The 17,717-nt window shown below is 37.1% G+C and overlaps 1 protein-coding gene across 5 annotated transcripts in view; it reads left to right on the forward strand.

The window, feature by feature from the left end:
- The window catches only part of DYNC1I1 (dynein cytoplasmic 1 intermediate chain 1), a 277,262-nt gene that overhangs the window by 198,473 nt on the left and 61,072 nt on the right, over positions 1–17,717 (forward strand). For all 5 annotated transcript variants that reach the window (XM_006911921.1, XM_006911920.1, XM_006911922.1 and 2 more), the window contains one exon: positions 14,603–14,749. In XM_006911921.1, the coding sequence (XP_006911983.1) occupies positions 14,603–14,749 (147 nt within the window). The remainder of the gene's footprint in view (positions 1–14,602; positions 14,750–17,717) is intronic.

A 17,717-nucleotide genomic window follows, 5' to 3' on the forward strand; every position in this document is an offset into this window, starting at 1 on the left:
TCGAATCCATTTCACTAACGTACTTCCTAGCACACCGTGTGGATTACGAAAGGAAATTAACATGTAAGGAAACCCTTTGGAAACTAGAAGAGCCATGTTAGTTCTCTCGCTTTATTATTTGGCTGGTCTCACCGTCGGTGTCATTTTCAAGTGTGGGGCTTGATTTAATAGAGACAGCCAACAACTGTGGATCTAATCAAATGGGGCTCGAAGCACGTAACTTTCAGTGTCAGGGAGCTGTAAGAAACATTTTCAAGTTTTGGAGTGGTCTGAATAAAAGGGGTTAGAAAATCAGGCTTAGGGATCTTGTTTTTCAGGTCTGCTATAGTCACTCTGTGAAGTATTGCAGACAATTCATTATAATTTATCACACTGATACTCTTAGGTTGGATGAAGCCCAAACACAACTGAGTTAGATGCATATTAAATTACCTCTCACTTAAAAGGAGGGTGGTCTCACCAGGGCAGGATGGAGTTCATTAGCAGGCTGAGAAGTTTTCTTAACTCTTCATTATCTGGTTTCATATTGTTCCTGGTTACCCAGGAACATCGGACACTTTTCCTTTTTCAACTCTTGAAGAAGAACCCTGAGCACTTTGTGAATCTCACAAATCCCAGAGATAAAATACTCATCATCAAAAGTCTATGAACAAAACTAAGACTGCTATGAAAACTGCTCCTGTTCTTTACATAAAATTATCTTTTTTAGGGAAAAGGAGAAAAAATATTGTCCTCTTGTATTTTTATTCAGATCTGCATAATGCAAACCATTCCATTCCATTATCATAATTGACTGGCACACATATTAAGTGTACTCTAACATATGTGTTTTGGAATTATAATCACATTCTTCTAGCTAACCAGCATTATCCCCCATATCGTTCAATGAAGGACATGGTTCAGACAGGATTCTGTTGACAGATGGCCTTTAATATGCCTCCAGATTTTTTTTCCAGGACTGGGAACTTCAAACTCCATGTAAATGGCCTTTAATTTATGCATTCTAAGTCTTATGAGGTGGGGTTTTCCCCCTGGGGGACAAAAAGGACAGAGAGAAATCTCTGAGGTGCTGTAAATTTAATAATTTAATCCCAAAGGAATTTTTGTTCGTACATTTTCGTTTGTCTCTGAGTTTGTTTATTGTTTAGTTCTTTTAAAAACTAGCTCATGTTGAACACTGGGAAATTTAATACCCATTTATTCGTTATTCTTCCCACTACGTGTAAACGTCATGTTAAGGGGGAATTTATCTCAGCTTAGAAATAAACCACCAGGACAGATTTCTATCCCTTTCCACACTCTAGTCACTCTGTCTTGGAGTCTCTCGTTAAACATCAAAGAATCTTCATTGGAAAAAGCATTGGTGTAGAAATCGGGGGATGGGTGGGACTTGGAATTAGATGACAGTCACAAAAATCAGTTTACCCTTGTCTCTTGCATCGATCTTTTAGCAAGCACTTAAACCCAGTTTTTTCTAGTCCTTTCAGTACTTCAAAGTAGCAGTTTATCAATAGAACCACCAAGCTAGACACAGTCCTGAGAGGTCATCTGGTTCATCTCCGTGCCTTAGGCATAAGCATAACTAAGTAATTCCAGGCAGATAAAAAGAGACAAAGACTGCTTCTGCCTTTGAACCACATTGCTTCTTGTCTATAGGACCTCAATTCCTATTTGTGTCTCTGAGTTCTATACTCACCATATAGTTTTAATGTAAGGGAAAAAAAAAACCTATTCTTACCAAATTCTTTTATTTTCCTGCTAAATTTAAAATAATCTAGGTGATTCCATGTACTGTCACAGCTGGCAAAAACACCACAGTAACTCAAAAAAAAAAAATGTGAAGAGTCTATATATAGTGGAACACTGTAGGTTGTTTTTTGTTTTTTGTTTTTTTTTAATAGTCCCTCTATAATTTCTGACCTAAGTAACTTGGTAATGATCTAATGTGGGATGTTCCATAACATTTTGGGTAGACCCTCTGAATGTACATTTATTTTGTCAGCAGGGGCTGTTGAGAGACATATAGAGATGGCATGTTCTTCCTTCTTTTTTCTACCTCCTCAAGCACAAACCTGAATCCTACAAATTCAAGAAGAAATTGCCCAAGAGGCAAGACACAGATCTATGTATCGTACAATGGTGCATAGTCGTTCTCGCCAATACAACAGTTCTAAATCAGATTAGCCTATTTATTATTGTGTTTGTAAAAAAAAAAAAAAAAAAAAAAAAAAAACCCAATACCTGTATTCTATTGGATTCTCTAGCTGAAAGCCAAATTGCCAAGGAAGAAGTCACAGACTAAGAAGCTGGCTCTTTTTTTTTTTTTTTTTTAAAACATGGCTTCCTCTATCAAGTTGAAGGGGAGGAGGCAGGGACAGGGGGAGGGATCTATATTTCTGAATTCTGTGTTTGCCTCCTTTGCAAGGACTTAGTACTTTTTCAAAAAAATAAAAATAAATTTAATTTGTGGCTACACTTCAAGTAAGATGGTTTGATGGGAAAAGTGGAACAGTCCCAGTCTTGATTTGGAGAACTCGTGTAGCTGCATCCCTTCGTGTCACTTTCATGTGGTTTGGGTGAGCCAGTCTCAGAAACCCCAAGCATTTTTGAAGATACTAAACTGGAGACATTCACAATTCTTCCCTCCCTTTTTGCTATTAATTCTTCATGTTTTAACAAGCACTGGAGTTAATACTGCCTATACTCTCTTTCCTGTCAAATTGGAACTTTTCTTCTTCTCTTAAATAATCTGTTCATTCTAGTTTATACTCACTTAAATCAAAGTGTTGGATGTCAACACATGCCATATCCAAATACCAACTTCCTTTTTTTTTAATTAAGCAGGATTTAAATATTTGATCTGAAGAAAGCTGGTGCTTTTTAATCTATAAAGCAATCCATGTATTCATCTCTTTTTTTTCTTTCTTGTTCTTTTTATAAAGTTAAAGTTTGCTTTCAGCTTGTACCTCATCCCTATTCCAGCCTAAGCATAGCAACCTGGGTTTTGTATTTTCTGAAAAAGTGGCACTACAGGGTTAGTAAAGGGTCAGAAGTCTATACTGCAAAAGCTTCTTTGACCCGAGAATGTTTCAGTGAGCATTTTTGTCAGATACAATGGTGTATCCTCACCTTGCTTTATCCATAGTAGTTTTGAAGTAAACAAATTTTTAAATGTTCAATGTGTGTGTATGTTATAATTCCCTTTCAGCAGCTGATCTCAAGTCATGGATTTTTTTTGTCTAATATTTTGTAAGATCTAAAAAGATCTCTGTCTAGAGGGGAAAAAAAGTCAAATCCAAACTGAGGGACATTCTAGGAAATACCTGACCACCAGTGTGCCTCAAAACAGTTAAGGTCATCAAAAACAAGGGAAGTCAGAGAAGCTGCCATAGCCTAGAGAAACCTAAGGAGACATGATTGCTAAATGCAGTGTGGTGTTCTAGATGGGATCCTGGAACAGAAAAAGGACAATAAGGGAAAACTAAGAATGTCTGAATAAAGTATGGACTTCAATAATAGTGTATCAATGTTGGTTCATTAGTTGTGACAAATTTACTACACTAATGTAACAATAGGGGAGATGTTAACAACAGGAAAATCCAGGTGAGGTATGGAGGAATGGTACTATAATTACAACTTTTCTGCAAATCTAAAACTATTATAAAAAGTTTATTAAATAAAAAAATAATTTTTGTGCTGATTTTTCTACAGAACTCATACTAGCTGTGAGAATTGAAATAGGACTGAGAGCCACTTTTCCATTTATAAAGTTTGCTAAGGAAACAAACTGTCCTTTTACAAATAAGGAAATTGAAATTTCCTAGTTATTCTGCAGTGTAATATGTTATATCTAGTCTGACACCTGGTACCAGGAAGTCTTCCAATGCCTTGTGTAGCTGATAGTCTGAAGCAGTTATTTTCTAAGAATGGCTTTGCATTTTAAAGATCTTGTTATCAAGATTCTTCAACTTACTGTTGGGTAGTTTTTAGCTAGAATGTACCAATTTTTTTTTTGTAAAGTTCTCTTTTTCACCTTGAATTTTAGTATTTTAAGAGACTCTTCAGATACAAGTGAGGATGGAATGCACCTAAAATTTTTTATTGATGATTGCTTTTTGAACGTTTTTTTAAACATAGGCCATTCTTTTTTTTAATTTCTAAAATGTTACCATTTTGCCCAAGATGACTCTCTCCTAATGAATCTCTTATTTTAAAAATGCATGCATATTATTTCATATTTCTTGAGTTCAGAAGACTGTTCTCCAAGTCTTATGTCTGTGTCTCTAAGTAGGAAGTCTTTCTTTTTTAAAGCATGCAGAAGAACTCTTCCCTTTCCACAATAATTAATACCAATTTACATAATTATTTTGGGGGATAAATACTCATTTAAGAAGAACTTGTACTGAAATGGCATTTTTGGTTTGGCTGCATAATGACAAGATGAAAACAAAGCACTTTCTCCCAAAAGAATGACAATAATCACAGAGCTTGTCAGTAGTGACCCAATTGGTTTCCTGCTGCTAGCTGTTCAGTAGACTCCTATGAAACGATTAATTGGTCTCAATCAGTTAAAAAAAAGTGCTTGCCTTATGGTAAATATTACCACAATTGGTGCTAATTAGCTCTGTTGTCACCTGAAGGTAGGCCAGGAGCTGAGTCAGGTGACCAATATCTATCTACATCAGCAGCAGAAGTTTAACTAGAGAGAGGTTGGAGATGCAATGCCAAGCCTATTGTAATGGGCAAGGAGCCCAAAGCCTACCCTGCCACATGGGGATGCATGAGGTTTAGTCTGTGATTACCAGTCCCATAGTATGTCACAAGTGTGACACTCAAGAGGTGGGGCTGTGTATTTCAATGAGAAAATGCACCTGCATTCAACTGATGAAACGTTTCACAGTTTATTAGCTTCTAAATCAATATAAACCAGGCTGCAGTTCAAATCTGGGCTTTACCACTTACTATTCACTTGCTCTTAAACTTTTGGTTTAACTTGCCTGAGGCTGGGTTTCCTAATCTAAAAAAAAATGGAGGCAAAATTACCTACCTAATAGAATTGATATAGTGATATATACAACATATTTGGCATTTAGTAGGTAATCAAAAGTTTTGGAACACCCCACAAGTGAATAATCATGAACACTTGGTGTAACGATGATAATGATCATTAGCCCTCCTAGTAATAAGCAAGAAAACTCTCCGGTGTTCAATGTCAGCCTGGAGAGTGATGCTAAAGGGGAGTGGGGACCTAAACCTTCACTATCCTTTTTATCGATTATTTTCTAAGAGCCTAATTATTTAGGAGGGGAGGGGAAGCAAAGAGAGATGTGAAAAGGAGCAGCTAAAATGAAGAGAATTGGAGCGATGGCATTGTAGTAGAGAAATATTTATCGTATCATGTGTGTCTCATTTGGGCAGGTTGTGAAAATGGCACATGACCGACCCTATGAAGAAAACATCCCAGCATGGCCTATGTTGATGGAAAAGGAAATTGATCCCATAGTGACTTTAGGCCATTCTCTAATTCATTATTTTAGATCTGGGTTATCCAAATTTCTCAATGATATAAAGCACCAGGATATTTGTTAAATACACAGACCACTAGGCTTCTTCAAAATTTGATTCAGTAGCTCCAGGCTTGGACTTAAGAATCTGTGGGGTATTTTTCTTTGTTGCTGTTGTTTTTATGTAAGTATAGTTGGCATACAATACTATATTAGTTTCAGCTCTACAACATAGTGATTTGACATTTGTATACTTTTTGATATGATCACCATGATAGGTTTAGTAACCACCTGTCACTGTGCAAAGTTGTTACGGTATTATTGACTATATTCCATATCTGTATACTACATACCCATGGCTTATTTATTTTATAACTGGAAGTTTGTACCTCTTATTCCTCTTCACCTTGTTTACCTATCTCCCTGTCCACTCTGTCAACCATCAGTTTGTTCTCTGTACCTGTGAATTTGTTTCTGTTTTGTTTTATGTTTTTAGATTCCATGCAGTATTTGTTTTTCTGTCTGACATAATTTCACTTAGCACAATACCCTCTAGGTCCATCCATATTGTCTCAAATGGCAAAACTTCATTCTTTTTGATTGCTGAGTAATATTCCATTGTGTATGTGTATAACACATTCTTTATCCAATCGTCTATCGATGGACACTTAGGTTGCTTCCATATCTTGACTGTAATGAATATAGAAGTGCATGTTAGTGTTTTCACTTTCTTTGATAAATACCCAGAAGTGGAATTGCTGGGTTGTATGGTAGTTGTTTTTAGTTTTTTAAGGAGGAATCTGTGTTATTAATAAACTCTCTAAGTGCTTCTTATATTCAGGTAAGTTTGAGAACCATTGATTTAAAGCAGTACTTTTCATTTGACGGCACATCAAATTTCCTATGGAATTTCTGAAAATATTGATGCCTGGGTCCTACCCTCCTCCCCGCCCCCAAGAAATTCTGATTTAATTGATATAGGATATGGCTTGATCATCAGGGAAGTTTTTAAAGCTCCTCAGATGCTGCTAAGGTACAGGCAAATTTAGAGTAACACTGATTTAGAAAATAGCTTGAGGGAGACTATGAACCTGTGTAGGATGAATTAGTAATAATCAGACATAAAGTCATGTCACAGATAAGTAGTTTCCAGCTCTGATTCGAGGTGTGAAACATGGTTAAAAAAAAAAAAAAGTTTAGAACTCTCCTTGGAAATAGTGTGCAAATTATCCCATTGCCCTAGAATTTTGTTGTATTCAATAGTATTTGCATTGAAGGGATTATAAACTATGATATAGAGTCTAAATTCCCCTAAATTGGCCATCCTTGCTCTGTGAGTATGCATATAAATAATAATGAATATAATCTCGGCTTTCACTGCAGAGTTATCTCTGGTGCTAACTTTGCACTGTTTCTTCTTTCTCCTCTAATTCATTTTCCAAAGTCAGTAAATGTCAGGACTTGGAACTGCCATCAACAACAGGAGCTATAACTAGGCATGGGGATATGTGAAACCAGAGAGAAAAATCAGTGTCCCAGACAGAGGGGAAGGGTTGTCAAAAATAAGGACTCGGAAGAGTTAAATATGTAACGAAAGGTGTAGTACACTTCCAGGAGTTTCTTCACCCAGGTCATCAGGACAGGATCAAATATTACTAACTGAATTGTTTAGGAAAGATTCATTGAGCAAAATGAAGAGTCCTCTCAGGACCTTTTTCTCTAGAAATGTTTCTTTGAATCACAAAGTAGTCATTTCTAATTCTATATTGGGGAATATTTTTTATCAGTCTTCAAACTGCACTTCTTAATTAAAATCTTCCAGCAGTCCCAGGGAAAAGAAGCAAAGAAAATGCCTTGTTTCTGAGCAGGGCAAGAACTATCATGTTCCTATTATGAATTGAAAATTCAAGGTTAGACACCTCATTCAAATTAGGATGTGAAGAACAAAGCAGAAAATAACAAATGTTAGTAAGAATGTGGAGAAATTGATTTTTTTTTTTTATTGCTAGTGGGAATGTAAAATGATACAGCCACTATAGAAAACAGTATGGAAGTTCCTCAAAAAATTAAAAATAAAATATAATCCAGCAATTCCACTTATAGGTATATACCCCAAATAATTGAAAGCAGTCAGAAAGAGATATTTATACACACACGTTAATAGTAACATTGTTTATGTTAGCCAAAAGGTGGAAGCAACACAAGTGTCCATTGACTGATGAATGGATAAATAAAATGTGATATATACATATGACAGAATATTATTCAGCCTTAAAAAGAAAGGAAATTCTGATACATGCTACACATGGATGTAGTAATACTTGTAGTACTATCTGAGTGTGGTAACAGCTATAAGACATTATGCTAAGTAAAACAAAGCAGTCACAAAAGGACAAATATTATATATGATTCCATTTATATGAGGTTCCAAGAGTAGTCAAATTCATATAGACAGGAAGTAGAATGGAGCTTGCAAGAGCTGAGAGGAACATAGGAGTGGGAAATTAGTTCAATGGGTATGGAGTTTCAGTTGGAGAAGATAAAAATGTTCTGGAGATGGATGGAGGCGATGGTTGCACAACAGCGTCGATGTACTTAATGCCACTGACCTGTATACTTAAAAATGCTTAAGATGGTAAATTTTATGTTATGTACATTTCATCATAATTGTTTAAAACAAATAATTTGAAAATTTGCAAAACAAAATTAAGGCTTAGAGGATTCACACAGCTAACAGGTGTCACAGCAGGAAGTAAACTGTAGGGACTCCAAGTGTGTCAGCCTTCCCTTTCCACCTCAGTGCCTCTTGGAGAGTAAAAACTGAAGATGTTCAGGGGAAAGTAAAGAGGACTGAATAATTGTTTGAAAAAAAGATCAAAATAGTGCAGACATGTGTCCTGAAGATATGAAATAAGGTTGGTACACTCCATGAGATCAGGACAATGTCTGCACACTACCTTTTTAAAAATTGAGATATAATTCGCATATCATAAAATTCACCCTTTTAAAGTATACTATTTAGTGTTTTTTAATATATTCACAAAGTTGTGAACCATCACCACTATCTAATTCCGGAACATTTTTATCACCCCCAAAATGAATCCTGTATCCATCGTTAGTCATTCTCCATCCTCCCCCTGACCGCCACCCTTAAGCAACCACTAATTTACTTTCTGTTTCTATGGATTTGCCTAGTCTGGACATTTCATATAAATGGAATCATACAATATGTGGCCTTTTGTGACTCGTTTTACTTAATAATATTTTTAAGGTTCATCCATGTTATAGCACATATCAGTACTGTATTCTTTTTTATTGATGAATAATATTCCGTTGTATGGATTTTTAATCTACATTTTTAATCTATATAATATTTTTATTTTTAATCTATATAATAAAAAAATATATGTTTCATCTGGTCCTCAGTTGATGGACATTTGGGTTGTTTGAACTTTTTGGCTACTATGAATATAATGCTCTTATGAACATTCGTGTACACGTTTCCGTGCAGTCATATGTTTTCAGTTATCTTGGGTATATACCTAGGAGTGGAATTGCTGGGTCATATGTTAATGTAGTGTTTAACTTGTTCAGGAATGGCCAGACTGTTTTCCAGAGTGGCTGTCTCATTTTACATTCCTAGCAACATTGTATGAGTATTCTGATTTCTCCCTGTCCTCACTAACACAAGTTATTTTCTCCCCTACCCCCAGCTTTACCGATCATAATTGACATGTAAACATTTAAAAAATATAGCTATCCTAGTAGATGTGAACTGGCATCTCATTGTAATTTGTGCACTAACGTTTATATTCTCAGCACAGAGCTCTAGGCCCACATGAAAGTCTCGGTACTGAAAGGCATGAAAAGTCCAAGGGATTCTAAGAAAAGTCATCGGAATGAGTGGTTTCTAATCTTTGGGAAATCAAATTTTAGAATCAGCTCTTCTCTCTTTTTTTTTTTTTTCCTTTTTTTAAAATACAAACTCAGTCAAGAAGTAGCAAGCAAGCTAATTCAATATTTGCTCCCGGGCAACCCATTACTAATGGGCTGATAACTTTCAGTAGATGGTCACTCTTCTCAGAGTTTAGAAGAATGAAGTATGCACCCTGGGATAGTAGCTTGGGTGAAGGAAAAGAGAGCTCAGAAGGAAACAAGACTTTTCCCCTTCATTTCAATCAAAGTTAAGTGCCCAACTCATGACTCATGTCTTGGCTCTACCACTTTTACGCCTTGCATGTAGTCAGATGCCTGGTGCTATGTGATTGCCTTTAAGAGGGGTTTTCGATAGCAGTGTTCTCCAATTACATGTATTTCCATTAACAAAAGAAATATCTTTGTGGGTTTCTTAGGTACTTGCAGAAATATATACTTTTTCGCTAGTAGCCAGAAGCATCTGATCTGTCTGCCTCAGAGCCCTCTGACAGTTAAGCATTTGCTTTTAGGCAAATAAAATGTCAGCCATCATTAAAAAGCATATGGCAACAATATGGCTGTTCCGTCTCTGGGGACCAGCCTCTCCTCAGAAGAGATGGTACTTGAAATAGGAGATGCTTTTGAATACAGAACCCCTCTTTCTCTCACTCAGGCATGGTGGCTGGGGAGTGGGCAGAATGCCACACACAGAAGGACAAACCAGATCAAATGTGAACATAGGGGACGAGCTGCCCAGCCAGCAATGACCAAAGGCTTTTTGTCCTAGGCATCTGGTCTGTGGTTAAGGGGAAGTGCCATCCCTAAGCTGGCCTGGATTAGCTCTATAAAATAGAAAACAGCCTTCACAGCCACTTAAGGAGAGCTTGGGGTCGACTGGAATTCAACGCAGTGGTGTGCAGTGAGCAGGGGGAGACGTTGAAAGTGGAGTCTCCACTGGTCTCGTCTCTGTGGAATTTCCTTGGTGAATGGGGTAACATAAACTGCCTTGTCTCGACATAGATGATTAGGGTGTGGAACCCTGTTCAGTGGGTCAGCTCGTGCTCAAGTGGACATGTGGCAATGTGGATAAAGAGGAGTGCCGCCTTTCCAGGGACGGCCGGTATCCAGGCTGTCTGCTCAAGATTAACAAACCATTTCCTCTGGAGCCTCTGGGCTTCTGCGGCTGCAGAGGACACCAGAAATGGTCAACACAGATGACTGATTCTCAAAACGTAGTCTCAAAACCATGCTTGTCCCAGTTTGGGGGGACTATAGTATACAAATAATCAGAATGTGATGCTCGCCCTGTTGGAAATGGTGGTTCCTCATGCAAAACTGTCTCTATGTTACTTGAGTTAGAATGTAGTTAGTCAGGCTCGTCGGTTTTACATCAAGCTTTTAACATATGAACTTATATTTCTGGGCCCCTGATTTGACCGTCAACGTGCCCACATCAATGAAATCACTAGCTTCATAGAAAACAGAGTTCAACTGTAGTGTCAGGAAAGCTTACTTTGATTAGACAGTTAACATCATCCAAAAATTCTTCTTGTCAGCTTCATCATGATTTTCCACTCATGTCAACTACTTGATTTGAATGTTTAAAGGCCATACATTGTTTCTCAAAATAGTTCTAACTCTCTAATTTTTAAAGTATAAAATAAGTACAAAGTTAAAATTACAAAAATATCTATATAGATACATATTCTTTTAGAGCCAGGATCACAAGGTAGGGAAACCTTGTTTCTAATAAATTTTGTCTAAATTGTATTAATCATATAATTTAATAAGGCTTTATTGTGACACTGATTAACTGAATGAATAGAAAATGTTAAATGCCTAGGAAAGTGATGAATTTTTTAAAATAACATTATTGTTAATGTTTTTCATAGAATATGGCTTCAGAAAATGTACGGTTAAAAACAGAAAAACAAAAAAACACATATTTTATTAGTGTCAATCAGTTTTTCTGGAACGCTTTTTTACCCTTTACTGAATAGTTGTAACTGACAAGATGATATCATCCTTTGCTCTTTATACTGACAGTCTATAAATTCCATGACAATTGACAACAACTAGATCAGTAGCTATATGAACAGTAGGAGGTTGCAGGGTGTTTTTCCAAGACACTTTACTCATAGGGAGTTGATGCATACTTTCCAAATTAGAAGAGGGGCTCTCTCTGTCGGGGCTGTAGTTGGGGGCTGTTCAAAAGGTACCTAAGTATTTGGACAAAAAAATAAAAAAATTCTATCATTCAGCTGTTTGCCACCATTACATCAAACATCAGGGTACTTAGAAACATCTCAAGAAATGACCAAATTCTAAACTTTACATCTAGGTAATTGAGATCATACTGCCTTAATGTTTCCATATGAATGGTAATATGTCAAATGTGGCATACCTTGGAGATCTGTTTTGAACCTTAATATATATTCTAAAATGCTATAATTAATGTATTAAGCTTAAAAATAAGTGAAATGGATGAATTACATAGCTACTTCTCCATTTCGAATCTTTCAAATATAAAATAAAAATGTCTACTTTATTCCTTATGGAGATATTGTAAAGATTGGTTTGCAGCAAAATAGAATAGCTTATGATGGCAGAATTCTTTTAGCATTAATTGAACGTTTTATTAAATGCAAACAGAATTCTGAATTCGAGATGAAGGCTTTTGTGACATTTGAAATTTTTTGAAATGATCGAGTTAGTACTTAGTGGGCACTAGGTGTTTCATGAATGAATGAATGAAGAGTGAACCAATGAATGAATGAAAAAGTAGGAATTAAGAGTTTTCACTTCGTGAGGTTGGAGTCTAATTGATGACCAACTATGTCTTTCAGCCTCATAGAAATACCCACACTTTATATTTTGCTCTAGTTTAGTCTCTCAACAAGCTGTGTAAGGTTTGGAGCAGTATGTGCTGGTATTTGACTGAAACACAGAAGCAATCAAGTGGTTGAATTCTGGATTTTTCTAATTTAATGACATTCCTTTATCCATATTGATTGGAGCTTTGGTAAATTCAATTGTTGATACCACCTGGATAATTTTAAGTCTTTCTGAAGCTTTAAAGAAAATGTTTCCAACATGCTCAAACAACATAAGAATTTCATCAATTGAAAACTAAGAATCGTTTCTGTGGGATGTGTAAAACAAGAAGCTGACCAGCATTATTTTCTTTTTCTTTAATTCAGTATCATTATTGAGAGTTTTTCTTGAACTTTATGAAAACCAGATTGGGGCACACGCATGTTCTCTATTGAATCATGTTCAAGGCATTGGAACTGAAAATCATTTCAAACCAGGAAAACATGACATTGAAAAATAGTCCACATTCTTGATTCTCCCTCAGAGTATCTGAGACTGTTCTGACTAGAAAGCCTTAGGCTGATAATAGATCTGATCTTTTTAGAAATGGATGTTTAGCTTCCTGTCAGAAAGAGGTCGTAATTTTTTTTTCAGTCATTTCTTTACTTTGCTGGCTTATCAGTTACAACCTTTGATCCTCTCACTTTGTTTGTCAGAAAGCTGTGATTTCTCACTGTTGCCTGCAGAAAAACATCCTTAGGTGCCTGCCATTCAAGGCCCTCTCTGGTCTGGCCCAGGTGACCTCTTCAGCCACATTTCCTGCTACCTGCTTCTTCCACGGGAGCTCTTTCCCAGCCAAACCAGACTGCAGGCTGTTCATCAGCTTCTGTTTGGGTGCCTCCAGTCTTTTCCTCTCTTTACCCGTCTCTTAGGAATGCCTGTTTCTTTTCCTGTTCAGTCGCTAAATGTCCCACATATACTTCAGAGGGTGATACATTTTCTTTTGTGAGGTCTAACCATCACACCCTTTACACTTTTCCTCTTTTTCTCCCCTCTCTTTGCAAAAACAAATCTCCCCCTATCACATACACAAGACACATCAACATGTGTGCGTGCATGCACACACACACACACATACACGCACTCCTGTGGTTTAGTGACAGGCATGTACCACATTCAAGACTGCTACTTGCAGGATGTCAAGTGTGAAAAAAAATTAAGAGGGGCAAGTGAGCACAAAAATTCCCCTTACTCTCTACTTGCCAAGGCATGCACCCATCCACATGACTATGTCCATGTGGAGAGGCACCTTTTTCTATTTCAGACAAAGGCGTGGACTAATGCGTATGGAGCAGCAGCAGCTCTGTTCGTCTGCCTGCATGCCTTTCAGCTTCTTTAACCAGGGCACGAGTTTGTTGAGGGCAGTGACTACTCTTGTCTTCCCATCATGCCTTGTACAATGCCTTTGTTACACATAAGATCATTTATTAAATTTAAATGAAGGGATGAAATGTGTTTATTAAAAATTTACTTCTACATACAAACACAAAAATGTAAAGCACTGCAGGAATGAAAATGGACTTTTTAGCAGATGTGAAACAGTCAACTTGTCTGATTTTAAGTCCATCATGGTTCTGTCTCAGCTAAGTAATTTCCCATAAAATGTAGTGCCCAGTAGTCTTTTGTGGAATTTCAGAAACCACACTCATGATGCTATGACAGGCCATGGCAGAGCTGAACTGAAATCCATTTCTGACTGTTTGTTAAAATAGGCAAAGAATAACATTAAGAATTGTCTGAAGTGGGCAGGATAAAGGTCAGGAGAAAGCCCACGGGAGGCGAGGGAATTTGGGGAGGGACCTGTTGGATCAGTCTGAGGTCAGTACACTTCCTAGAAGTCTACTTGAAGCTGAAAAGACAAAAAAGCACCCCATCTCAAAATCTTCAAAGCCTTGCCAACACTGTACATAAGATAACTTGATGTGGCCATGGCCTCAGAGTAAAGAATTGCTTTGTAAAGACTTCAGCGGGTAATTAATATTAGCTCTAATACAATTGCATTGGTAAGTGGGAAATGTCCATAAACCAAGCTTTCCAGACCACAAAACAATGACGCATATCAGATAGGTTTTACGCCTATTTGATGACATACCCAGGACTTTAAATTTCAGGTTTCAAGGGATAACTGTTGGCACTCTCTCAAGGGCAAGTCTGTGTCTATGCACTGAATTTTCTGTTCACTATGCACTTAATTGCTTTATATTTTCCAGGATGTATTGAGTTTATGCGATAAACTGTTTTCTGTTCAGAAGGAAACAAACCTTCTCCCAGCATTTCACCATGCACCCTTCTCCCTTTTATTTTCACAGTCCTCTGTGATGTCAGTCTGCTTTGCTCGTTTCCATCCCAACTTGGTGGTTGGTGGGACTTACTCAGGCCAGATTGTCCTGTGGGATAATCGCAGTCATCGGAGGACGCCAGTGCAGCGGACACCCTTGTCAGCTGCTGCACACACAGTAAGTCAAGCTTTTGTCACATCCCTGTTGGCCATCCAAGCTCTGAAAGAGGGGATAATTGACAAAAGTACAAGGTTGTCATTAACTTTAAGTTAGGAGTATCTAATTTATAGTGATTGCAGCCTGACTGAAATAAAGCTGAGGAAAAGTAGGTGAAGGAAGCACTGGGTTTAGAGAAATCTCTTAATATTTTACAAATTTTAGCACATATAAAGGATCTCTGTGGATGTCTCAAAGGCCACCAGTGAGGATGGATTAAAAATAAAAAAGGATACGGGGCGAAACTTTGGAATAGGCATCTGTGAAATTGTTTTCCTAAAGAAACTCTTCACGTTTACATTGTAAGGTGGAAACATAACTTTGGACACACCCTGAAGAGTAACCATTTCATGTCTAGGGATGGTACACAAGACTTTTGCCAACAGGCCTTATCCACTTGTGATTAGAGGAAATCTATGACTTTAAATTCTTGAATGCGTGATGTAAGTCTCAACGGTAAAGTCTACAGTGACAATATAATCCCCAAGGTTAAGAGTCAACATCTCAAAACCATTACCCATAATTTAGCAGAAGAGCTTCAGTATAGTGTTTGGAAGACAACTACTCTGTCATTTCCTTTAAGAGAATGACAGGTATGTTTAGCAATTGTTAGGAGGAATGAGAAGACAGGCATGTCTCCATCAATCCGTGTTACCTTGACATTCAGAGTAACTGATGTTCTTTCTCTGAAATGCCCAAATTATGCCCAAGGAAACAGCTCTACTATTGTTTCAATTTTCTTAACATAGTTGCCTCATTTGCTTCATCTGCTGGCCACAAAACCACTCTAGCTTTAAAAAAGGACTGCTAGCTGTTTTAGATAGACCATAAAGAGGAAAATTCTTCCACTCTCATAAGATAGATTGACAATGGGAACTGAAAATACCAGGTCAGCTTTAATTCTGATTGACTTAGGTGTAAGACATATGAAGGTAAAACTAGTTGTTGGGAATCTTGGAAAATTGCTCATGCCTACCCCATTTCCCCAAACTAATAACAGAAAATTGTGACCCAGGAAAAGGCGGGCTTGATGCAGGTGTTTGCTCAAGTAGCGTGAAATCACCTCTTGCCTGTATGTATATATCTGGTGTGTTTGTGAACATGCCTTCTGAAGTTTCAAAAAATTGTAAATCCAAATGTTAGAATATTTAGCAAGAAGATTCTGGTGAGAATTGAAATCTGGGCATTAATCTTCCTTTTTCAAATAACTTAGGATGTGATCATCAAAACTAAAATTCGATTATTATCGAACAGAGTGACATTGTTTCTGTTAGAAAATAAAACGACTTTTTTTTCTCTTTTGCTGTGTTTTATTGAAGTCACTGCTTTAAAAAAAAAAGTTCACAGTAAATGTCATGACTGTCTTTCAACTTCCACTAATGACTGGCTGATTGGTATCAGGATCCAAAGTGGTTAAGGAAAAAGAGGCCCACCACGGATTACTAACTAATTTCCTTTCACACCCACCACACATATGCATTTGGGACAACAGGAAATTATAATTAAAGCAAACCTTCCGCCACACAGTAAGTTTATTCCTAAAATAAATAAAAAACAATCTGGCATCTACACTGGAAATATGTGCCGAACCATTGCTTTTTTCTTTCCATTAAGCGGAGTTGTATATGTTTGTGTCTGTGTATGCCCACGTGTCTGCTTCTGTTCTGGTTTCTTTACATCCAACTCTTTTCTTTTAAATTGAGTTTTATTACTCATGAAAGCACAGGCCAGTAGTACTGATTAAAGCCAGGAAGAGACTACCACACACATTCCTTCTTTAGGCGTTTGGCTCCGTGCATTCTTCTAGATGCTTTCTTTCCCTCTAAACCCACCTGTAGGAGTCCCACTCTATTAGTGTCTTGGTGATTTGTATAGATGTTCGCTGATTAACATAGAAACCCTATTGGATTTTTGCTGAAAAATACTAAATAGATTCAATTTGACAATTTTTAGACCTCACTTTCCCATTCTTCAGTTTTGCTAAGTCTGCTGTTTTTAGGTGAGAATTTGTTTCATCCATTCTCACACTTGATTTTCATACAAAGCTTCCTTTGGATGCTTGCGTTTAAACACTGCTGCAGATTCCACATACCCCAGAGACTTGGGGAAAAGCATTATCTACAACCAGTCCCACAACCAGTTAGTCTTCTTGATATTTAGACCTGATCAGGATAACATTTTGTTTCAGATCTCTGATGTCCAGATCCACTAAGGCCAATTCATTTGAAAGTTTCTGTAGGAACATAGTACGAAAAAGACAAAGGGACTTAGTTGACTATCCATCAGCATGGGTAAAAAAGGTGAAGTGATTGTTAAAAAAGCAAATGTAATCTCAGGATGCATTAATACAGGCATTTCTTTTTACCTCATGAGAAGTGACAATTCAATACTCCCTGGATTTCTGAATTCTCTTGGTCGGAGTATAGGTAGATAGTTATGTTTCATTCTCTGAACTTCAATGTTGAGAAGAACTCAGACAAAATGTAGTATATTAAAAAGAGAGTGACCAGATTGGGGAAAGTACTGAAAACCAGACATTCAAGGAACAGTTGAAGTAATTGCTGATGATTAGTTAGGGTAAGACAAGACCAGGGGGAGGAAGGATAATATAACAATAATTTGAATAATGTTTTGACTTGACCTGTATGATCCCAGAGGACATTGCACTGAAAGTATCTCCTTGAGCTTTCTTTATCCCCATTGGTGGAGGGAAGAATTCCCCAGGAATTATTGCTAAAACTGACTACCCTTAAGAAAGGTGTTTAATCAGAGTTTGGACCACCTCTTGGTAGAGGCAGATGAGCAGCTGCCCTAGATGATTATTATGGTTCTTTCTGACCAGGAGTTTATATGATAATAATAGTTTTGGAACCATCCTTTATATAACATCAACTTTCTAATATTAAAGATTGTTTCATTGTCATTGTGG

This window comes from Pteropus alecto, unplaced genomic scaffold, assembly GCF_000325575.1.
Source record: "Pteropus alecto unplaced genomic scaffold, ASM32557v1 scaffold21, whole genome shotgun sequence".
In the NCBI taxonomy this organism is placed as follows: Eukaryota; Metazoa; Chordata; class Mammalia; order Chiroptera; family Pteropodidae; genus Pteropus; species Pteropus alecto.